At 33.8% G+C, this 23,646-nt stretch overlaps 3 protein-coding genes and 1 long non-coding RNA gene across 6 annotated transcripts; 3 read left to right on the top strand and 1 right to left on the bottom strand.

Annotated features, from left to right (window-relative positions):
* The first annotated feature begins 560 nt into the window (after positions 1 to 560).
* On the top strand, positions 561 to 4,669 carry LOC7486078 (serine/threonine-protein kinase PEPKR2). Of its 3 annotated transcripts, none has more exons than XM_024605824.2 (5): positions 561 to 744; positions 1,204 to 1,303; positions 1,450 to 2,373; positions 2,647 to 2,943; positions 3,879 to 4,669. In XM_024605824.2, exons 3-5 carry the CDS (start codon positions 1,632 to 1,634, stop codon positions 4,241 to 4,243), a joined length of 1,404 nt encoding a protein of 467 aa, XP_024461592.1. In that variant the 5' UTR covers positions 561 to 744; positions 1,204 to 1,303; positions 1,450 to 1,631; the 3' UTR covers positions 4,244 to 4,669. The 3 variants fall into 3 exon arrangements, with proteins under 3 accessions (XP_024461592.1, XP_052310614.1, XP_024461593.1); XM_024605825.2 differs by lacking the exon at positions 561 to 744 and adding an exon at positions 764 to 1,073; XM_052454654.1 differs by having other exon boundaries at positions 1,204 to 2,373.
* Positions 4,670 to 5,735: 1,066 nt separating this feature from the next.
* LOC7486077 (uncharacterized) lies at positions 5,736 to 8,369 on the top strand. The gene is made up of 2 exons (XM_024605375.2): positions 5,736 to 6,874; positions 7,776 to 8,369. The coding sequence occupies exons 1-2, from the start codon at positions 5,801 to 5,803 to the stop codon at positions 8,166 to 8,168; spliced, it is 1,467 nt and encodes a 488-aa protein (XP_024461143.2). The 5' UTR covers positions 5,736 to 5,800; the 3' UTR covers positions 8,169 to 8,369.
* Positions 8,370 to 16,136: 7,767 nt separating this feature from the next.
* LOC112328257 (uncharacterized) lies at positions 16,137 to 17,185 on the bottom strand. The gene is made up of 2 exons (XR_002983005.2): positions 17,040 to 17,185; positions 16,137 to 16,654 (listed from the first exon to the last, which is right to left on the bottom strand). It is a non-coding gene; the product is annotated as an uncharacterized LOC112328257 (long non-coding RNA).
* Positions 16,506 to 19,732, top strand: LOC7485049 (root phototropism protein 3). The gene is made up of 4 exons (XM_002310459.4): positions 16,506 to 16,646; positions 16,869 to 16,938; positions 17,071 to 18,369; positions 18,969 to 19,732. The coding sequence occupies exons 1-4, from the start codon at positions 16,534 to 16,536 to the stop codon at positions 19,515 to 19,517; spliced, it is 2,031 nt and encodes a 676-aa protein (XP_002310495.1). The 5' UTR covers positions 16,506 to 16,533; the 3' UTR covers positions 19,518 to 19,732.
* Positions 19,733 to 23,646: the final 3,914 nt, after the last annotated feature.

The following is a 23,646-nucleotide window of genomic DNA, read 5'->3' on the forward strand; positions in this document are numbered from 1 at the left end:
GGTGAGTAATCACGTCTAATCCCCCCTATTTTCTTTCACACTAAACTCAAATTAGAATTTTATAAAATAAATATTTTTTTTGTTTTAATATCTATAATACTTCTCGACTAAGCAGTTTTTACATTGAGACTAAAATATTTCTCCATTCTTAGCAAATCATTCAAAACTAAACGTATGTTTACACAAAATTTATTTTTTTCACAGCCCTTTTCTAAATATGAATCAAAATATTAATATCATAAACTACCTTAAAATCTTATAATTCACGAATAAATATGTTATTTTTAAAAGTAATTTTTAATTATAAATACATAAAAATACTAGTAATGTTTAGTAATGTGATAGTAATTATTTTTTAAAATATTTTATTTTAAAGATATATTAAAATATTTTTTTATTTTTTAAAATTTATTTTTAATATAATATATTAAAATAATTTAAAAATAACTAAAAAAATAATTTAAAATAAATTCTCATTTTTTTTTAAAGTACAGTTTGACGACCAAAACAAAAACTGGCTATACCTGTATGCTACTAGTAGTTAATAGAAACGCGCGAGATTCCAACGGTTGTTGTCGTTCACGTGTAGACAAGTGTCCTTTTTCTTTTTCTCTCTAAAAATCAAATATCAAAAACTAAACTTCTGCTAGTTGAAGGAAACTTTCCCTTTCCATGAAACCCTTCTTTAATCCTCCTTAAACAACCATAAAGTTTCGATCTTTCTTTCATTTCTTCTCCATGAAGGTATGGTGTTACGTTCACATCCTTCCTTAGCATTCTCTTTGTCCAGTTTCTGTTTGCTTCCTGGGAAAATATAAGAAAACAAAAGGAAAGTGGGGTCTTTTCCTTCTTCTTTTTTCTTTTCTTTTTGGGATTAGATAGTGAGTTAATGGCATTAACTAGACCAAACCCACTTATGTTTTAGCTTTATTTGAGTTGGGTATTTGCTTTTTTCACTGTTAGTTCCTTCTTTTTTTCCCCAGTTTCAAGCAAACAAGTTGGGTTTTGTTTAATTTTTTTGTTGTCGTTGGTTTTGTTAAGTAGAGAGTTTAGTTCTGTTAGGTACTAAATAGGTAAAAGTTCATATTTGATTATGGGATCTATCAGTATATTCCTTTATTTGAAACTGCTTAGGCAAGTAAGGCCTTTTTGTTTTTGCTTAGACTTTTTATTCTCATGTTGGGGTATTTTTAATGACTGCAGATTTTGTTTATTAATCCAAGTCAATCAATGTCCGAAGTCTTTGAATCATCGATGAATATGGATCGGAAGAAGAAGAACAAGAGGCTTCTGGTGTTCAAAGGTTCCATCTTGCTTCTTTAGTTCTTTAAAAAAAAATATTTGTGTAATTTTTGAAGTGATTTTGAATTAATATTCAGATTTTTTTTAATTAGTATCGAGTAGAGTAAAAAGAGTGTTTTGATTGATACCCATTTGTTGGAGTTGCAGAATGTATGCAAAGATCCAGTCTTGTGATAGAGTGCTTATTGCTTTGATTTCACTTGAAGAGAGTTTTAGGTTATCTTTATTCCTTTTGTAAGTTTTTGGAGCAATGTTATTAGTGTAAGGATGTAATAATTTTCCGGGTTGCATGGTTGTGGTGTTTTGGAATTGCTTGATTTTAAAGTTTGATGGAATCCTTAAGAAGGAAGAGGAAGGGCTTAGAAATTTTGCCTTCATTTGGTGAGTCCCTTGCTCCATTAACAGTGATTTTGCCGCGCTTGTCATTGGGAGATTATTCGAGGCAAAGGAAGAAGTATAAGGAAGATGAGGATAAAGAAGCTGTTGGTTCTAGTACAAGTGTAGTTAAAGGTGTTTTCACTGCTCCACCTTGTAGGAGTGTCTCTGCAGATCCACCTTGTAGGGGTCTTAAGAGGAAAATTGGGTGTATTGATGTGGCAACTCAGTTGGGCAGGAAGAAAAAAATTGAGAAAGAGTATGACTTGGGTGCGTCTATTGGGCAAGGGAAGTTTGGGTCGGTGGTTTTGTGTCGAAGTAAAGTGACTGGAGAAGAGTTTGCTTGCAAAATGCTGCGCAAGGGAGAGGAGCTTGTGCATCGGGAAGTGGAGATTATGCAGCACCTCTCAGGTCATCCTGGTGTGGTGACATTGAAGGCAGTGTATGAGGACTTAGAATCCTTTTATCTTGTCATGGAGCTCTGCACCGGGGGACGATTGCTCGACCAGATGGCTAAGCAAAGGCAGTATCCAGAGCATAGGGCTGCTAATATACTCAAGGAAGTGGTTTCAGTTATCAAATATTGCCATGACATGGGAGTTGTTCATCGGGACATAAAACCGGAGAATATCCTCCTTACAGCCTCTGGGCTGATGAAGCTTGCGGACTTTGGCCTAGCTGTGAGGATGTCAAATGGTAATTGTGATTTGTTAATATGTTTTTATATGTATTTTGCTATATCCAAGCACATTCCCACAAATATAAGTGTGTATATTTTATTCCTTTCAGATTTTCTTTTCTTTCTCAAATTCCTTCTGTTTTAACTATTTACTGTATGCATACAAAGTTTTCCAAAATCTTCTGCATCCTTCAGTTCTGCAATACTGGTGTCATTTCCGCTGTTGTTTCTCTGCAGCTCAATCGTGTGTTGTTTGCTATAATAAATAAACTTGTGTTTTGTTCCTGCAGGTCAGAGCCTCAGAGGTGCGGTTGGAAGTCCTGCCTATGTTGCACCAGAAGTTTTAGCTGGTGATTATTCAGAAAAGGTTGATATCTGGAGTGCTGGTGTCCTCCTTCATACCTTGTTGGTTGGCGTGCTTCCATTTCAGGGTGATTCATTGGATGCTGTCTTTGAGGCTATTAAGAAGGTCAACCTTGACTTCAAAAGTGAATTATGGGAATCAGTATCTCAACCTGCACGGGAGTTAGTTGCTCATATGCTGACAAGGGATGTTTCAGCAAGACTAACTGCTGATGAAATACTAGGTAAGCTTCTTCACCACTCTAACAAACTTTATATAAAAAATGGTTCTAGGTCCGTCTCGCTAACTTTGAGGCTATAAAAGATTCAAAGAATGTTCACTTTCTCGCATCAAATTTCCACGAAGACAGCCTGGCTGCATCTCACAATTTACCATAAGCTCCATTTGATTTCTAGTAAATGCCACCAAAAAAATATTTTCTTTGTTTGAACTCTGAATCTTTTATAGGCCAATCTAGTTTGATTGCTTAAGAGAACAAAACTAGGAATCAGGTCATCAAAATTAAGAGACTTCTTTAAGATGATTTACCAGTTGAGGTGGAACCAAAAGCAGGAGTACAAATAGTTTGTGTGCATTGTATTGTTATGGGTGGGGTTTATCAGAAGAGGAGAACCATCAAGCCTTTTTAAGGGTTGGGAACCCTTATTGCTGCTATTTAGACAAGAAAGTTGTCTCTCGTTTTCTTTTCAGTACATGACTAATATTGAGGTTCTCTGTGGAATACATTGAATTGTCTCCATTATCTTGTCCAGTTGCACCAGCTGCCTGCAATTCTGAGTTGAACCCAGATGGTAGTATAATCTGATAATATTTTTATGGGAGTTGGTTATTTGATAGTCATGCAATATGATAATCTCAGAATCCTACTTGCACAATATTATGATGTTTGACTCAGTATTTACATTAGTGTAATGGACATACTTAAAGAACAACTTCCTTGCTACTATTTAGATTGGGGACCTGTGCTATATTTCATGGAGTAGTTGTTTATTCATCTATTTCCAAACTCAGCAATTCTCATGCCATTAATTTGCCTACAGTTAACTATTTAATGATCCAGATTTTCTTTCTTTTGAGACATTAAAATCCAAGTTCTCTATCTCCCAGAGTAGTTTTATTACTGTATGAGTGTGTATGATCAAATGCATGATTTTGCAGGACATCCATGGATCTTGTTCTATACAGAACCAACACGGAAGGAACTTACCCAAAAACCAAAGTTTCAAGACCATGCAACACTGACTTCTCAACAACTAACTGTCACAACTAGGTTGGAGTCAGAGAGATACAGGATAACAGCCAGTGGTTTTCTCAGTGATGACTCTAGCCTAATTTTATCATCTGATGGTTCTAGGTCAAGGTTGGAAGAGCAAGACTGTGGATTGGTTGATGCTCTCACCGTGGCAATATCACGTGTGAGGATATCTGAACCAAAGAGAAGCAGGTTGTGTTGGCCCACAAGCCCTATCCGACAAGAGTGTTCCTCTAACATTAAGATTAACAATCTCTGTACAGCATTTTGATCCTGTTGTGTAAAAATGCTGACTCGGCTGCCAGGCATCGCCACTGTTAGTTGTAACTGCAACGGAAGAAAACTCTGTGGCAATAGATTTGTTGCTGCTTGGAGAAGGAAGAATAAAGACCATTAATAAAACAACCTTTTAGGTGAAAGTAAGTGGCAACTAAAATATTCTTGTTTCTATAATTTGTGAGAACCATCTGGTATTTTATTGGTGAGCTCCTGGTTTCATTTCTTTCATTTAGCCTGATCTGTAATACTAGTACAATGTGGCTTCTAAGCTTCCTGTGTAAATAGCATGTGTTACTGCTTGGCATGCTTTGCCTGAAGCTTCAGTTCAATGTTAGTTTTTTTCAACAAATGAAGCCTAACATGTAACATATGTACGATTTTGAGTTGTAGAACTAAATGTGTTGAGTGTCTGATTTTATTTTGGTTCTGTCTATTTTCATATATCGTTATTCATCAAACCATAGACTCGAAACGGGTGGAATTTTTGGGATCTAGTAATTGCGGATTTTGAGTGTTGACAAAAAGAAAGAAAGAAACAGCTGATTTTGAGTAGACTCCGTAGAGTGTTGGATGGGGGATCCCAAAGCTGTATTATATTAATTTAAAAGAACATTAAACATGGAAATCATTACAAGTAACTTGAGGATACAGTTTCAACTAGTAAATTTGGATCTTCTCATGTTGTACATCATACTCTTCCACTCGTGTCAATTGCTTCGACTGTCAAAACTTGCGTTCAGAAGTCAAGAAAACAATAAAATATTGCATGATTGTAGCTTTTCGATGAAGCTCGACTTTTGAAGTATACCATGACCGTATGATCCTAAGCATGAAGATAAACATTAATTACACAAAAAGGTTTAAATTTATCATGTAATAGTCCAACGACTTCCAGCGTAGTCAATTCTCATGAACTTGGGATAGTTTAGCATATAGTTATTAAACTCGATGTTGATAATCTGTTAATCTAGAGTTAGGTCCGGGCCAGGTTTTCTTTCAAGTTGGAGTGAATGTTGGCTTAGTTAAACTTTATTGATTAGCATGGAAATTCAAACTCGTAACTTGATTGATTTAGTCAAGTTTATGTGAGAATTGCTGAGTTAACTCAAAGAATTGTTTTTTTTCTTAATTTTTGTTCAAATCAACATCATTTCAGTTTTTTTATTTATTCAAAACAATGTTATTAATTTCTTCGTAATAATCTTGACTTGACAAACCGCAATACAAGTTTTGAGCTCGGTCAGATCCACTTTCAGGATATGTGCAGAAACTGCATGTGCAAGTTATTTCAGTTTTGTAAGTCTATGCAAGTTGTGGTCACATGATTGCATCTTTCCTGTTTTTTTTTTTTTTTTTTTTTACCTTTACTCTTGTTTTCTTCTTTTGACTATCTTGCTTCCATTTGACACCACATTTAATTTGGGGGGTTTGTTTTCTACTCAACTGTATAGTTTTTAAGCAAGAGAACTATGCATGATATGGTGATCTAATTTCTTTACAATGACTTCTCACTTTTGAGGAGAGAGAGAAAAAGAATCTCATTACTTTCATGGCCAAATCACCTCCAGAACTAAGCAGACCCACATATCCCACTCTCAAAACTCCTTCCTGTCCTAAACAACGCACTACCATGTCAGCCTCTTCTCTCTACTCCCCTAAACTCTCTATCTTCCTTCTAGTCCTTTGCGTTTCTCTCTTCACTCTCTACCACATCCGGTTTCTCCATGCTCCACCATCTTCAACTTCATGGTCTCTCATGCACCATTGGGAAAGAGTAACCAATTGCACCCAAGAACTCGAATCCATGGCTGAAAAACTGCGGCAGGCGGTCACATTTCTCCCCCTTAAGGACTTACGCTATGCAGATACAGCTCCTGAAGGTCACACGTGGTTCATGAGCTCTATGCATGATACTCGTGAAGAAGGTGAAGTGCAATATCAGCAGTTTCCTTCAGAATCGTCAAAAGGTAGGTTACTTTGCTTGAAAGGAAAGGAGACACATGATGGTTCTTGGAATTCATATGCACTGGCATGGCCTGAAGCATTGCCTATCAATGCCACTCTTCTAAAAGGACTAACCTTTGTATCATATAACCATTATAACTATGATAATATTTGGCATGGGTTATCAGCAATGGTACCATTTGTTTCTTGGCATAGAAGAAATGGGTGTGAATCTCCAAGTAGATGGATTCTGTACCACTGGGGTGAGCTAAGGTTCAATATGAGTCCATGGCTAAAGATCCTAATAGAGGCAACATTTGGTGGAGCCCCATATATTGAAAACTTTGAAGGGGTTAATGATAGTCAACCAGTTTGCTTTGAAAAGTCTGTGGTGATGAGGCACAATGAAGGAGGCATGTCAAGAGACACGATGATTGAGACTTATGATTTGATGAGGTGCAAAGCTAAGGTGTATTGTAATTTAAGCTTAGAAGGTAGGATTGCTGAGGTTAATAAGCAAGGTTTACCAGTGATTGGCATGACCCTGTTCATGAGAACTGGTACAAGATCATTCAAGAATGAATCTGCAGTGATTGGAATCTTTGAGAAGGAGTGCGCTAAGATAGATGGGTGCAGGTTGATGGTGGCATACTCCAACAATCTAACATTTTGCGAGCAGGTTTGTAAGATTCTGTCTATTTTCTCTTTTTTCATTAATAATTACAACCTAAAACACATTAAGTATTTTAACTAGCTAGTGGGATATGTGTGAATCCCAGTAGAGAGAATGCATTGACAACCTTAAAGAGAAGAGCCTTTTAGCACAGCACTTAGGACTACTATATTGAAAATGTTTACACAAACACATATGTGCTCATAAGGTTGCTGGTCATGTGCGTTGTTTTATTTGAGAGAAGGTGGAGGTCATGCTGGCACTTGTTCTACCTTTTCGTATCAACAGGCAAGCCCAAGTTTAGATTTTGCTGAAAATTGTCTTCGTTCATTTGATTTGCGAAATTCATGGAGAAGGAAAAGATAAAGAGTCAACGATTTTCATTTCTTATGGTCAAGAAATCTTCAATATTAATATTCCCTAAAGAAAGCTCTATTGAGTGAGGCTCAAGACTTGCCCAAAAGGCAGGCCACATGATAGCATGTACACAGCATTAAAGGCCACTCCCCAATTTTTGGTGAGTTCAAACTTCAAAGTAAGAGAATGCCATAGCTAGCATAAATAACCATTGATTGTGTGAAATGTTATAAATTCTACATCAAGCACATTAATTTCGAGTACACTCCAAATTGTTAAGGTAGAACAATATAGGAACTTTACTTGTTTTAGTATTTGATGCAAACATGAGACATAGCAAATAACAATTTTGTTCATAGCCAGATTTCTATCTTACCTTTCCTCGCGGGACAGTTTTGCCTGAACGCTCAGCTTCATCTGCTCAACACTTTAAATACTGTCTATCTTTGCTAGTAGTCTAGTTAAAGAAACACAAAATGATTGTATATGATCAACACCTTCTTACATTAATGAAGCCAATGCTTGATAAATATTTTCTTGATATTCCCAGGTGAAGTTGATGAGCTTGACAGATATTCTAGCATCTGCTCATGGTGCTCAGTTAACAAACTTGTTCCTAATGGACAAAAACAGCAGTGTCATGGAGTTCTTCCCAAAAGGATGGTTAAAACTTGCTGGTGTAGGCCAATATGTTTTTCACTGGTTGGCAGGCTGGTCTGGGATGAGACACCAAGGAGCATGGCGAGACCCTAATGGAGATGAATGCCCCTACGGCGAAGATGATCGCCGGTGCATGACAATTTACAAGACTGGCAAGATTGGACTCAACGAGACTTACTTTACTGAGTGGGCTAAAAAAGTTCTCAATGAAGTTAAAATAAAGAAGTTGGAGGCAGCAGCAAATAAGACTAATGCTTCAGCTTCTATTTGTGCTTGTGGCTAGCTAACTTGCTCTCTTGATGACAGATTTTTTGTTTCATTTTTTTCCTTTCCAATGCGTACTTTCTTATGAGATAGCTTTGAAATTAAGACCTCTTGGAAGATAAAATTAAGGTCATTTAAACAACTGTTCAGTGACATTGTATTGTTTGTTATTGAATTTTATTTTTTTTACACTAATCAACAAATTATTATTTTTATTCAATAGGATTATACTCGAGCGGCTCGAGTGTAACACATACTAATGTTTTTGTTTAGAAATATAGTATAAGTTGTTTTTTACTTGAAAATATATTAAAATAATATTTTTTTTATTTTTTTAAATTTATTTTTAATATCAGTACAATCTAAAAAAAAATTAAAGCAAAAAAATCAAATATTTTCTAAAACACAATTAGATCGTAATATTAGACAAACCCTAAGTTTTTCTCTAAATAAGATCTTAAATTGTTTTTTGTTGGTCTCTTAGAAAAAATAGATATAAAAAGAATAAAAATATATTTAGTTGGAAGAAAAAAAACAAATAAACAATTTTGAAATGAGTTATAGTTTTTTTATAAAAAAAAAAAAACCAAGAGGTATAAAAGATATCTCATCTCTATTTCCATTAACTTTGTTTTTTCTATTTTAAAATTGTAATCAAATACTATTCTAATCAAACATCAGCCTAGTTTGCTAGTAAATTAATTTTTCATTCTAAGATCTGTATAGACTTAATTGAATCAAGGAAACAAAATATCTTACGATGTGGTTGAAATTAAAATTGAACAAAAAATAATTTAATGTGTTTGGTTAAAAATACTTTTTAAATAGAGGTTATTAAATAATTTTAAAAATATATATATTAATATTGATGGTTTTTAATTTAAATATTATAGATTTAACTACTGCTATTACATCATGAAATAAATAATATTTTATATAAAATATTTTTTATTGTTACACTAAACTATTTACAATTCCATCACGTATAAATTAAATACATCTGATAAGGACTACAATTTCCTTAGTTTCTTAAGCACGCGCGTAACAACATCAAGTAAAATATAATCAGGAACAAAATTGGAATTGCGATCAAATTCTGCAAATACTACGTCATCAAGCAATTTTCATCTAATTTATGTAGTGATACTTTATAATGTTAAACACTAATTTTTCGAATAAAACACAATTAAAAATAAAAAATTTAATTTAATTTTTTTATCTTACTGGGTCGGACCTAGTTCAATGCATTTAGCTTTGGACCGGACCCGACCCGATCCAGCCGGAACAGTGGAGAATGACTCCACTATTCATTTAAGTGAACAGTGGAGAGTGAATTATAATTTACTCTGTGAACAGTGGAGAGTGATTCACTCTCCACGGGAAGAAAAGGAAAGCAGCATTGAGCTGCTTTTAATGACTCTGCGTTTTAAATGCAATTAATGGTGGGGTCCATGAACAGTAAATAAAGTTATACTCGTTACCAAACAATGATTTTCCGTGATTTCCTTCAAAAACAGAAGCAACAACGGAAACAAACAGGCATTTAAACATTAATTTAACAGCAAAAAACTAACTAATAAAAACTAACATGTAACTATCTAGTAGGTGGCTCAGTGATAAGAGCTTGAGACTAAAGGGTTTGCTTCCTTTGTGGTCTCAGGTTCGAGTCCTGTGGTTGCTAATATGATGGCCACTGGAGGCTTACATGGTCGTTAACTTCAGGGCCCGTGAGATTAGTCAAAGTACACGCAAGCTGGCTTGAACACCCACGTTAATTAAAAAAAAAAAAAAAAACTAACATGTTATTTGCTGAATTAGGCAGCCACAAATGGAGCTAGACAGGCATAAACATATATTGACGATGAGTCGACTTATTAGCTTTTCAAAAAAGCTTAAGCTTCGTGGCCCGTCTAAGCAGGAATTAAAATTGGCAAGCCCTACAATGTCAATAATAATGCAAACACAACAATGGAGAGGCAGCCTGTTGTTACCAACAAAATTTCATAGACACATACATACCTCTGTATGTCTATACATGTAGTTATGTCTGTACCTTTGGTGTCCGAAACATTCTCATATCATTCATCAATGGAACCCTCGAATGGACCTAGTTCTTCATAGTTTCGGCCGAGCTAAAACAATGTAACATATATCTAGATGGGCTCTGTCCATTTTTTCTTCCTTCGGAACTCAAAAGTGAAGTGGGTCCAAAAACAATTGCACGGTTGGATTGAAATTGTGTATCATCCACACTCATATGTAGAAGTTACCATAATTAAACCCTGGTCTGGTCTAGTAGATTTTATAAATTACCAATTTAAAATTAGCCTATTTAAGATTATGGTTGAGATTATTTTTTAAAATATTTTTTATTTAGAAATATATTAAAATAATATTTTTTTAATTTTTTTAAAAATTATTTTTGATATCAGCGCATTAAAATGATCTAAAAATACCAAAAAAATATTAATTTAAAATAAAATCAAAATTCAATTTTTTTCAAAAAGATTTTTGAAAAGCAAAAATAATATTTTTAATTGTTTTGGATATTAAAATAATTAAACTCAAGTGATTTGATTAGCTGATCCGTAGAATGATTGTTTTATAAAACTCGGGTAAGAGTGACTGATTATGTTAATTTCAAAAAAAAATTCAAAATATTTTATTTTTTTATCTAAAGTAACATTATTTTATTAATTTTTAATTTCTATCCTAGAAGATTCATCCAAATTAACTTAATGACTCGAGAATTAACTCAACAACTTAGCTGCTAGACTTGATGACTCATGGTTAGCCTTAACAAGGTTTGATAACTATGAAAGTAATTATACTATACTATACTGGATTGGATTGGATAGAAATTTCGCTTGTATTATTGGTGTTCGATATATATATATATACACCAACTAATTAACTACAGGACAACACTATCAGTTCAGCCAGCTAAGGTTAGACAGTGTGATCGACGTGGTCTCCTCCATTTATTTCCTTTTCTACTACATGATTACTCCAATAATTTCATTTTCTAATCTCTGGTGGACGGAGTTGTTTGAGAGAGAGAGAGAGAGAGAGAGAGAGAGAGAGCTAATACTCTAATGTATAAGAATCTCTTTATTTTAAAAGGATTTAAAAGATTTTTCAATAATAATTCGTATAAATTATCGTTATAAGTCGAACACTTATATAGGTTGTGATTTGTGAAAAATCAGTCTTAAAGTAAATATTTAAAATTGAAAAGAATATCCGATCTTTTTATAAATTCTAAATAACTGTAGATGTGTTTAAACGGTACTTGAAACTTTAAAAAAAAGTTAAATTCACTATTTTTACTGTATGTATATACGTATTTCAAGGAACCAAGATGAGGCTATCATGTCTTGCCAAACCCCAACAGCTAATGGGGACATGCATGTGGGGAAAATGGCATTGGATGTTAACGTGGCTCATTTCCCACCACCACCCTTATTCAAACACCTCGCTGTCTCTGAATTTCCACAAGATATATACAAAATAATTATGATATAAAAACGTCCAAAATCACTCATTTTCCATCCATATCACTGCACAAGTCAATCACCAGTTGATAAGATCGATTGAAGGTACATCTGAGTTTGGCTGATAACCAAGGTAGTTTACTGTTGAATGGATGGTAAAAAAAAGCTTGAGTTTAGAGCTTCTTGAATGATTAGTTGAAGTAGTGGGCCTTGATTGAAGATCATTAATCTCTTGGATTTGACATGTTTTTGAATGGAAAATGATTTACATGCCAGAGTTTTTTCACATGAACATGGCAGTAATTAACTGGGTGAACCATGCATTTTAAAAATTATTAAACGATTAGTAGTTAAACAAGATTAATATGATCCTAAAGTTGATTTTCCCTCCTTGATTATGATCTGCATAATATTCAGTAAGTATTTGCTACATCGTAGCTTGCGATATCACAACCAAAATGCATGGCTTCTTGTCCGACGAAGATGGAAGCATCCCCACATGGCCATCACCCAATTACTAGGGTTGGTGTCAACTTTTATTGTCGTACGTTGTACCCAAGAATCTGACTTGCAACTGATTACAGGTCTGGATTTCGATCTATATACGTTGAATGATACATGCATGAGCTAGAAATATAGAAATCAGTTGTGTCTGCATGCCTGGAGTTTCCTCTCTTTTTGCTCAGTTATGGTCTTAAACTTTCATAAGGGATATCAAAATTTTAATTTAGAAGAGTTTTTTTCTTTTTTGTAATATTTTTTATTGAAGCAAAGAGAATTTTACTAAATCTTCCAATTTTTAAGCAATGTGGGGGAAACTTCTATATGGAATTTCTTTTTTTATCGATCAAAATAATATTACTGAGAAATCATGGAAATTCCTCAAAGAAAAATCCATATATGAGAATTAAGGAAAGGTTTTATTTGCTAGACAATAATAGCTTCTCTTTCAAAATCAAGAAACATTTTAGCTGCCAGCAGATTGAGGGTAGGAAACAATATCCCAGGCTCTAAAGAGCTCCAGAGGGTCCCATCACCCTTATCTCTATCACTGTCAGGCAAGAGGTGGTTTCATATTACGACCGTTTGTTTTTTATTTCAAAAGTATTTTAAAAATATTTAAAATTTTTTTTTACTTTAAATTAATTTTTTGAGTATTTTAAGAAAATATTTTAAAAAAAATTAAAAAAATATTATTTTAATACATTTTCAAACAAAAATAACACTTTTAAAATCAACCACTTACCGTCTCATTCTCGTAAATACCTCTCATTCTCAATCTTCCTGTCGTTGAAATCCTTACAGAAAAGGAGCACAAATAATTATGTACAGAACTCTTTTTTCTATGCCCAAATTTAAAAATTATTGTTCTTGTTTCCACATTCACTTTTTTTCACAAAAGGTTAATCAATCAGAAGAATTTGGCTGAAGACTCTTGGACTCACTTTGAGCTTTTCATAACACAATGCATGTGTGACCAAAAAGTTATTCTTGAGATTAATTGGATGATCCCAAAACCCCACACCTTATAAATCCAAAGAAAAAGGTGCAAATTTATACCAAAATTTTTTTCTCGTTTTTGGCAATTATTAGATTATTCAATGGGAATAACCCTGTTCTCCTTCTTTGGGATGTTCTCTAATTTTTATATATTAAAATTAAGTATTTTTTAAATATAGTTATTAAATTTGTCCGACCTGACAGATCGACTTGGTATTTTGAAGCTTAACCCATGTCATGTTTAATTTCAAATTAAATCATTATGAATATTGATCTGGTTAAACTCAAGCAACTTGATGAGTTGATCTACAACTTGATCAAATCAAGATGAGACTTCACCAGGTCTACTTTAATAAAAAAAAAAATTAAAACTGAAATGTTGTTATTTTAGAAAAATAATTGATTATATTAACCTAGTGATCCAACAATTTAGGTCTAAAATAGATCATATATTGCACTAACAACAACTGTGAGTTTAAGTATATTATTTATATTTAAAGTAATGGGTTTGTAAGAAATTTATTTTATAATATCTTTTAAAATTAAAATATTAAATAATAACATAGGGAGAAAATCCAACTCCTCAGCATCCCACAACTCTTTTTAGGTGTTTTTTAAATTAAATAAATAATTTTAATATATTGTTAATTAAAAAATATTTTTAAAATAACAAAAACACAAAAAAAAAAAAGGTGGCATGGGTGTGTAATGGTCATGGAATGTTTGTCCCACCTTATTGAGTAGTTACTATCTTCTTCCAAGAATTCATGTCAGATCTTCCATTGAAATTTCAATATCAATGCGGTTTACATAGTACTAATATATGTGGGATCCGCAAAGGAAAGTTTACAAGATGATGATGAAGGAGTCAACACCTGAAAGATAAGAAAATCTTAATTAATGATCAACATTATTATTCTGGAAAACAAATTAACATAATTACACATGCGATAACAACAATCTAAGGCCATATGTTCATCATCTTAATGATATGATTTTGCACTCCTGAAATACTTAATTCTCTCTCAAGTTTATTCATCATAATAATGCACTTATAAACATACAAATTGTTGGCTTGATATATGGTATAGTTATAAAACGAGTCGGGGAAAGGACCTGATCGAAAAAATCAATCCAAGTTTACTTAATTTTTTTTAAAAAAACATCATAACAATGTTGATTCGATAAAAAAAAAAAAAAAAAAACAGTAGGTTTTACCTTGGATTAATTGAGTCGCATATTAAGCTATGTTTTTTAACTGAATTAGGAGGTCAATTCTTTACCCTATTTGTTTTTATTTAGTAATTGTGAGTATATAGGTCAGCTTATACGTATCTTAACTAATTTTTAAAATTTTAAAATTAAGTATTTAATGATCCTATAAGTTGTAATATTTAAATAAGTAATATGAAGATTTTTACCCTATTTTTTTTTTCAACCTGTAGTAGTCCAAGAATTATATTTGCCGAGTTCCAAGTTCATCCGTAAGTCTAGCCCCTCTGGATTTATATCCAAGACTTGATAGTCAAGTCACAATTTATTTCTACTTTAACAACAAAAATTCAAGATTCAACTTGAGCCATAAAAGCAAAATCTTCAACAAAAAAAAAAAAAAAACAATAATTCTTACCCAAATAACCTGGAAAAGAGAGCTTGATTTCAGTACACACAAATTAGCCATCAGAGAATCACTTAGCTGTAAAACCAGGAGGGAAAAAAAAATAGACACACATTGTGCATATAAACAACACAAAAATTGGAAAAGGAGAAAAATAGATAATGGGAGGTAGGGTCAGGATGGAAGAGGCAAAAAAGGACATGGAGTCAAGTCTCAGACAATAATCAATCAAATACACATCTCCAAATAGTAAAAAAGTCTGTGTATTTCTAGAGTGCTTCTGATGAGTGGGGAAGAAGGCCATCACCAGCCTTATAAAAAGGCCAAAAATACTTGTTACTAATCCAGCTAGCTAGCTAGCTAGTCTATGGATGGATGGGGGGGCATGCTTATCATTTCTTGCTGACACAAAAAATAAAATAAATAAATAAAACACTCCTTTAACTGAAACTAATGGACCTACCAATGATGCCACAGCAAATTGAAATTTTTTTTTTTTTTTTTTTTTTTTTTTTGATCTTGCTTCTGCATGCATTTGTACATGTTTCTAGACAATAAGATTTCTCTGAATTTACCACTAGTTTTGGTTCAAACCATGATTGTTCACTTTTGTTCCCAAACATTTTTGTTATCATAGTTATAAAATCTAGTTCGGTGTTGATATGTTTCAGTTTTTAATTTGATTTTTTTATTAAAATGATATTGTTTAATTTAAAAACTAAAATGTCATTATTTAAATAAAAAAATTTGATTGATTAGTTGACTAACTCGACTATCTCATGATTGAGGCAGGATTTATAGTCAGTATTTGATATTGTCATGCAAAATATTTTTCAAGCTTCGAAATACATTAATTAAGTTGAAATACATATTTAAAATCAATGTATTTTTAAGACAAATACACATTTAAAACACAATGAAATACAATTGAAAACTACAAGTTGGCACAAGTTTGTTGTAAATGAGAAGTAGAAACTTAATCGAGGTATTTAGGGAATATTTGAGAGTGTATTAGTAATTGTTTTTTAAGTACTTTTCACTTGGAAATGTATTAAAATAATATTTTTTTTATTTTTCAAAAATTATTTTTAACATTAACACATTAAAATGATCTAAAAATACTATAAATTATTAATTTAAAAAAAAATTAAAAAAATTTTAAAAATACTTTCAAAACTCAAAAATAAATATTCCTTTGCACGGTAATGGGAAGGAACCAAAATCATTAAAAGTGATGGTCCACTCCCATAAATATAATTCCTGTTACTTTAAGAAAAAATTAACTTCTCATTCTCTCTTGTCCACATAAGAATGTTGTCTTGGAATGTGATCAATAGTAGCAAAAAAATGAATGAAAAGAGAAAACACAAAGGGAAAACAAACCACAAAAAAGCATGATATGAAAGATTAGAAACTGAATGTTTCAGTGTTTTGTGCGCAGAGCTATGAAGAAAGAGAAGTGTCTTAAGAATTATGCAACCTAACTCAAAATGATCCCAAACTAGTGCGAAATTCCATGCCCATTACTTCACAGACTGTAATGTAAGAGAGTCTCTTGAAAATCCCCAAGAAGCCGACAGTTGAGAGATAATTCCAAGCACCCCCATGTGGGGTTCTTCTCCTTCTCTTTCTCATCAACCCTCTGTGTTGTTTTACTTGTTGTTTTGCCTGCTTTTGTTGCTTGTTTTCTCTGCTTCAACTCTGTTTTAGAAGGGCTCTTTTCCTGAGAAAAACCCTGCTCAGGCTTTCTTGGATTTTCTTGTTTCGACATCATGTGGGACTCTGAGAGTGAATCTGTTACTGGTAGAGATTATGGAAATGGAATCCTTTCCTCGAGCAAGCATGGTGTCGAGACTGATGGATTTGAGCAAAGAGACCACTCATGGTATGTATCTGAAAAATAGAAACTTTAGTAAAGTTTCATGCTGTAAACTATGAGATTCTTCAACTTTCGGTTGGTTGCTTTTCTTTTTTTATGTCATGTCTATAGTATCATGACAAAGTTTGAGCATAGACGAGTTTGAAATGGTTCTTCTTCAGGCTAGTAGTTTAGCTTGTTTTGCACATGAACTTCTGAGATATTAGGTGGGATTTGATTGATATGCAGGTATGTCGCAACTGATATTCCAAGTGATTTTCTAGTTCAGGTTGGAGATGTAAATTTCCACTTGCATAAGGTACTTATTTTTCTCTTGTGATGCTTGAATTTCTCTCCTCTTAAGCTTCTGTATTTCAGAATTCAATAACTAGAAGATAGTTTAAGAATTGTGTTACTGACCCTTTTTTTGTTGTTTCTGTTCTTGTGAAAGTATCCGTTGCTTTCAAGGAGTGGAAAAATGAATAGACTAATATACGAATCGCGTGACCTGGACCTTAACAAGGTAGCATTGGATGATCTTCCGGGTGGACCGGAGGCGTTTGAGCTTGCAGCAAAATTCTGCTATGGAATTGCTGTTGATCTAACAGCAGCCAATATCTCTGGCCTCAGATGTGCTGCAGAGTACCTTGAAATGACAGAGGACTTGGAAGAAGGCAATCTTATTTTCAAAACCGAAGCATTTCTCAGTTACGTGGTGCTATCTTCATGGAGAGATTCTATATTGGTATTGAAAAGCAGTGAGAAGCTCTCACCATGGGCGGAGAACCTTCAGATTGTTCGAAGATGCAGCGAGTCCATTGCTTGGAAGGCTTGTGCCAATCCTAAAGGAATAAGGTGGGCATACACAGGAAAACCCCCTAAAGTTTCTAGTCCAAAATGGAATGAGATGAAGGATTCAAGTCCTAGTAGAAACTCCCAAGTTCCTCCTGATTGGTGGTTTGAAGATGTTTCAATCCTTAGGATTGATCACTTTGTTAGAGTCGTTACTGCAATCAAGGTAAAGGGTATGAGGTTTGAATTGACTGGAGCTGCAATTGTGCATTATGCAGGAAAATGGCTTCCAGGTTTGATTCAAAATGGGGGAGGTTTTATAGATGAAGCAAGCAATAGCAGCAACAGTAATAGTAGTAGTAGTAGTGGAGGCATCAGTTGGAAAGGTGGACTCCATATGATTGTGGCAGGAACTAAAGATGACACCCCAACAGTTCAGGCCAAAGATCAACGGATGATCATCGAGAGCCTAATCAGCATAATCCCGCCACAGAAGGATAGTGTCTCTTGCAGCTTCCTTCTTCGCCTGCTGAGAATGGCAAACATGTTGAAAGTGGCACCTGCTCTGGTTACTGAATTGGAGAAGCGCGTCGGAATGCAGTTTGAACAGGCTACTTTGGCAGACCTTCTAGTACCTTCTTACAATAAAAATGAAACTTTGTTTGATGTGGATCTTGTTCAGAGACTTCTCGAGCATTTTCTGGTTCAAGAACAAACAGAAAGTTCAAGTCCAAGCAGACAAACATTTTCTGACAAAAATATGCACGATGGAACTCAAAGGAGTGCTAATACAAGTTCCAAAATGAGAGTAGCAAGGCTTGTTGACAGTTATCTTACAGAGGTGTCAAGAGATAGAAACCTTTCACTGACGAAGTTCCAGGTACTGGCAGAAGCTTTGCCTGAATCCGCAAGGACCTGCGACGATGGACTCTATAGAGCAATCGATTCTTATCTTAAGGTAATTCCTTTCCTTCTCCTTATTTGTATTTACAGAATTTATTTTTAGGACTCTATAAGTAAGAAGCCTCGTTCAAATTTGAGCTTTAGGTACTTGAAATAGAGAGTGCTGATTAGAGGTCTAGAAACAGGACCAAATTGTGCATGTGAACCTGTTGATAAGTAGGCATACCAGTGCATAGATGTAGACAAAGAGCATATGATAATTGGAAATAAATTATAAATTTGAAAAAGACATACCCTCAGGTCAAAGAGGAAGAAGACATACTATCACATATAATGGTCCCCCCTGTAAAACCATGACCACAGGCAGACATTTTTTTCCATCATAATCAGATATAGCTCATCAGGACAACGAAAGCAGTAACAATGTCAAAAATGAATTTATCAGCTTGAAGGAGTTGGCAGAAAGCTATTGCTAATTAAGAAACTGATATGTGATAAGGAATTAGTAGAAATGTAAGCCTAGTTTCATGAAGAAAGCTTCAAAGGAAAGAAATTAAATTATAGTTCAAGTATTCTATACTTTGGCCATATGTTAAGCAATTTGAAAATGCAAATTTCTTTTTTTGAAATACTTTCTGGATCACTATTCAATAGGCTCATCCATCATTATCTGAGCATGAAAGGAAGCGCCTCTGTCGGGTGATGGACTGCCAAAAACTCTCAATTGATGCTTGCATGCATGCTGCTCAAAATGAAAGACTACCGCTTAGAGTTGTAGTCCAAGTACTCTTTTCTGAGCAGGTGAAAATAAGCAATTCATTAGCAAACAATACTCTGAAAGAATCTAGTGAAGCTCAGTACCAGCCTATGATATCAAACAGAAAAACTCTACTTGAAGGGACACCACAGTCATTCCAAGAAGGATGGGCAACAGCTAAGAAGGACATTAACACTCTCAAGTTTGAACTCGAAACCGTGAAGGCTAAATACCTTGAGCTCCAGAATGACATGGATAATTTGCAGAGAAAGTTTGATAAGATGACAAATAAGAAACAAACATCAGCATGGACCACAGGGTGGAAGAAACTTGGCAAATTTACCAAGATGACAAATTTGGAAAACAACGAAATCGGGTCTCAGGTTGCAGCTCCTGAAGAACAGACTAGAAAGACACCTGGAAGATGGAGAAATTCTATTTCCTAAGAGATGATGCAGTTCATTTTGATTTTGTGTTCCTGCTGCTCACTTTTTTCTTCTTTGTTTCGTTTTAAGTGCAGGATTTTCTTTCCTCTTCTTTTTCTTCAATTTTTAGAAATTACCTCCAAAAATCTAGCATAAGTACAATTTATTACCAAAATCTGCTTTTGTATCCTCTATGAGTTTGTTAATTCTCCATTCAAGAGCACTTGGTTTTCAAAGGAAGACGTCTAATTGTGATTCACTGGATGTACTACATAATGCCAGTACATTTACATACTTCCCCCATGCTCTCAGTAGATTAACTTGGTAAAAACCCCAGATAAAAGTAAAGAAGATCAAAGGTTAAACAGTTGAGAAGAAATATCCTGTGAGACAATAATGCTAGACTATGGTTCGGCAGGCTATCAAGTTAACCTGCCAGATTGGGCCGAATTTTATAACTGCGATAGCAAGCATCTTTGTCAACAAAAGGTGAGCAACCATGAATTTGTTGCAGGTTCCAGTCAATTTAGTAGGGGTGATTATTTTCGGTTCGGTTTGGTTTTTATCAAAAAATAAAAACCAAATCAAAATTTTTTTTTTAAAAAAACCGAAACCGGTTCAAACCGACCGGTTTCGGTTCGGTTTTTTAGGACAAAAACCAGTTCAAACCGGTTTGGTTCAGTTTTTCCGGTTTGGCTCGGTTTTCTCCAGTTTGGCTCGGTTTTTTTCTGGTTTTGGCTCGGTTTTTCCGGTTTGGCTCGGTTTTTTCGGTTTCGGTACGGTTCGGTTTGGTTTTTTCAGTTTTTTGCTTATAAAACCGAACCGGCCGGTTTTTTCAAAATTTTAATAGGATTAATCGGTTTTTTTTCAGTTTGGTTTTTTCGGTTATTTGTTTTCCAGTTTTCTCGGTTTAATCAGTTTTTCGGTTTTTTTGCTCACCCCTACAATTTAGATTATTTTTTAGGTAGGGTTTTTTTTATGTTATTTTGATTTGTTTATGGAAGGATTAAAAAAGAGATTAGGGTTTATAAAGATTTGAAATTTATGTTGTTAAGATTGATTTATGATTATTATGAGTTTAAGGTTAAGTGATTGATTTTGGATGTGTTGTTAAAAATAAAGATTTGTGAATTGATTTGTTATGGATTAAGAAATTTGTTTCAACTTTACTGGAAAATCTAAACAGAGTGGTCTTGAGGTTGAAGATGATGAAATTTTATTTTGATCATAGATTTATGAGAAATTAACTCCTGAAATGTATTTTGGAATTCTTGGCAGTATTCTTATGAGGTTAAAGATGATGAATCTCGGTTTGATATTTGATTTGTGTAATTTTTAGTTTAGTCCCTCCTTTTTTGGAGATTTACAGTTTAGTCCTTAAACTTTGGAAAATCATAATTGGGTCCCTTGAATGTAAATTGAGATTCTAGATGGAATTCAAGATGGATTATGGGTGAAATTTCAATATGGTTATGTATTTCTGACATTTATAGTTTGGTCATCCAATTATGGTAAAATTATATTTTGGTCCTTGATTTCTAAAAATTAGCATTTTAGTCCCTAAACTTAAGAGACTAAACCTGGTTTTCTCTTACACATTGGAGTCTTTTATTTGTGTTGTTTTTTAGTATATTATGTATATTTGTTGTAGATACTTCTAATGATCCTAAATAGAATTTTTCAGTCTTTTATCTGATATTCCTTTTACTTCTATATTTTCCGAGTGAGTGAGATAATTTTTAATATGCATGTAATATAAATAAATATCTATATTGATTATATGATGAGTAAAACTAGTTAATTTCTTGAATATTTATATTTGTTGCTTTATTTTCTGAGTACTAATTTATTCTTGGATTTGCACTCGTATTTTATTAAATTAAATTCTATTTGATATGATATACATTGCTTTGATAATTATACGAATATCTATTATGTCTTGATATAGGACTTGTCAGTAACTTTATACTAATGGAGAGTAGTTGATCTATGTGCATGTGGTGTTTTGTATACCTAGCTAGTGAGAGAGTCATCAGCTTATGACGACTGATCCTCCTACAATGATCATCTTTAGGTGTCATCTGATCTCTGACATATATTCCACTATTTTATGACAATATGCTTAATGTGTGTGTGTATCAAAATAAATCGACTTGCAAACTATTAATATCTAAAATGTTTATTAAATATTATTCTCTCACTGAGTTGGTTGAACTCACCTCTTATTTTTAATATTATTTCAGGATTTTAGTTTCTGTTAGCAGGTAGATTTTGTTGAATACCCTTGTTTTTTTAATTTTGGTCGGTATGTCTTACTTGTTTCGCGAGACTTTCCTTTTAAGTTTTGATTTGATGTCATAAATATTCCACTATTAAACTGTTTTAATTAAAGTTTTGATTTTGACAATGTAATGAGTATTATAGATTATTTTAAAGTGATATTTGATTTTATTGGTTTTATGTAATATATTTTGAAAATTTATGAATTACTGTAACAATTCTAAACAGTTTTGTTTATGATACGTATGTTCTGAGGTTTAGTATAAATAGGATGTTTTTATAGCACCGTTCTTGTGTTGGCGGTCATAGACCGGGTCGTGACACCAGCAGTGGATGCATCATGTATGTGGCTGTTAAAATCAGGCATTTCACTAACAGAGTACAGGATTTTCAAACTGTTTTATCCAAGATGAATGATGATACTAAAATCTGTGCCTGAAAACATGATTTAAGATGCTAACCACCACACATGGCCCATCTGATGTACTGGACTGACATCTGCCAGAGATCTATGAATGTACTTGCAGGGAAAATTTATAGCATTCATAAAAAGGGCATCTTGAAAGGATCCTCTATTGGAAGGAGTTGCTCCAAGGTTCCTATCAAGTGACTAGAATGGCCACTGAAAGGACATAGACTTAGCCCACACTGATGTAGTTTCCAGGATTCTGTGGTTCAACTGCAAAGGATTTGAGCTTCTGATTGTCAGTAATGTTTACGTATAGTGTTAGATTGAAAGGACCTATGTTTCCGCATGAAATCCAGAAGTATGAAAGAGGAAATGAGTGATAATAAAAGAGTTCACAATTGTGATTCTATGGGACCACAGCTTCAAGCTGATACAGATTATACTGGAAAAGGTAAGAAACAAACACAAAGAAGCAATCCATGCTTTCAATCATATCTCGTTTTACATGAAAAAACTGTTACTGATGTAATATGTCGAGGCAAGAGACTCAAAATGACAGAATTCATGTACCAGACAAACGTAAACATCGACGATTATTCGCTAGGCACTCACCTAACAGGTTTGAACAGTACTATTGACGTTGATATACTTAATGCACTTCCACATTTAGAGGCAAATAATGGTAGGCATCGCTGAGATATGGTTCTGAAGAACTGCCTTCAACTTCCAAGTCAGAACTCATGTTTATGGGCGGAAAGCAGTAGGTCCCATGGTACCTAAATCATGTAGGATTAGGGATAGTGACAAGAGTAATAATGGTGTTGCATTATTTTCAATCCTGGAGAAAATACGTTGCTGATCTTGGATATAATAGGCACTAATTGAAGATTATGTTCCACTGTCATTGGTTCGACTATTATGACAAAATCCTCATACAAACCTAGGTGATATTGAAACTATGTAGATGCAGAGTGACAATTTTAGAGATGAAGAGTGCCTAATCAAGTAGCAAATTGACTGGAAGAATATAATGGGACTTCTAATCACTGTTCAGGAAACTCATTATCATTAATTAAAATAAATTTGAATTCAGCACAAGCACAAGCTCTGCACAATTTGTAAGACAAAAATCTTTTCAGCAATCTAGAGTGCACTATTTCTGTCCTTAATTCAGATGCCAGCATTTACATTCAGAAGAAGCTGAAGGCAGTGGTATTTTGAAAGTGGCTTTAAAAACATAGCCGGGAGACAAAATTAGGTGCCAGTGTGGCCATTTACAGAAGCAATTGCTTTTTAAGTGGCACCAATAACTAGCAGAGTGACAACATCACCAGCATGGAATTGTTCCCACAGAATCTTTGTTCAACAATGGTGTGAACAGAAGGATTAGAGAATATGTGCTGCAAGAGAATTCAATGTCATACCAAAGCACTAGGCCAGTTATAGTCAAAGAGTAGAGTA

Source organism: Populus trichocarpa, chromosome 7, assembly GCF_000002775.5.
Source record: "Populus trichocarpa isolate Nisqually-1 chromosome 7, P.trichocarpa_v4.1, whole genome shotgun sequence".
Taxonomy (NCBI): Eukaryota; Viridiplantae; Streptophyta; class Magnoliopsida; order Malpighiales; family Salicaceae; genus Populus; species Populus trichocarpa.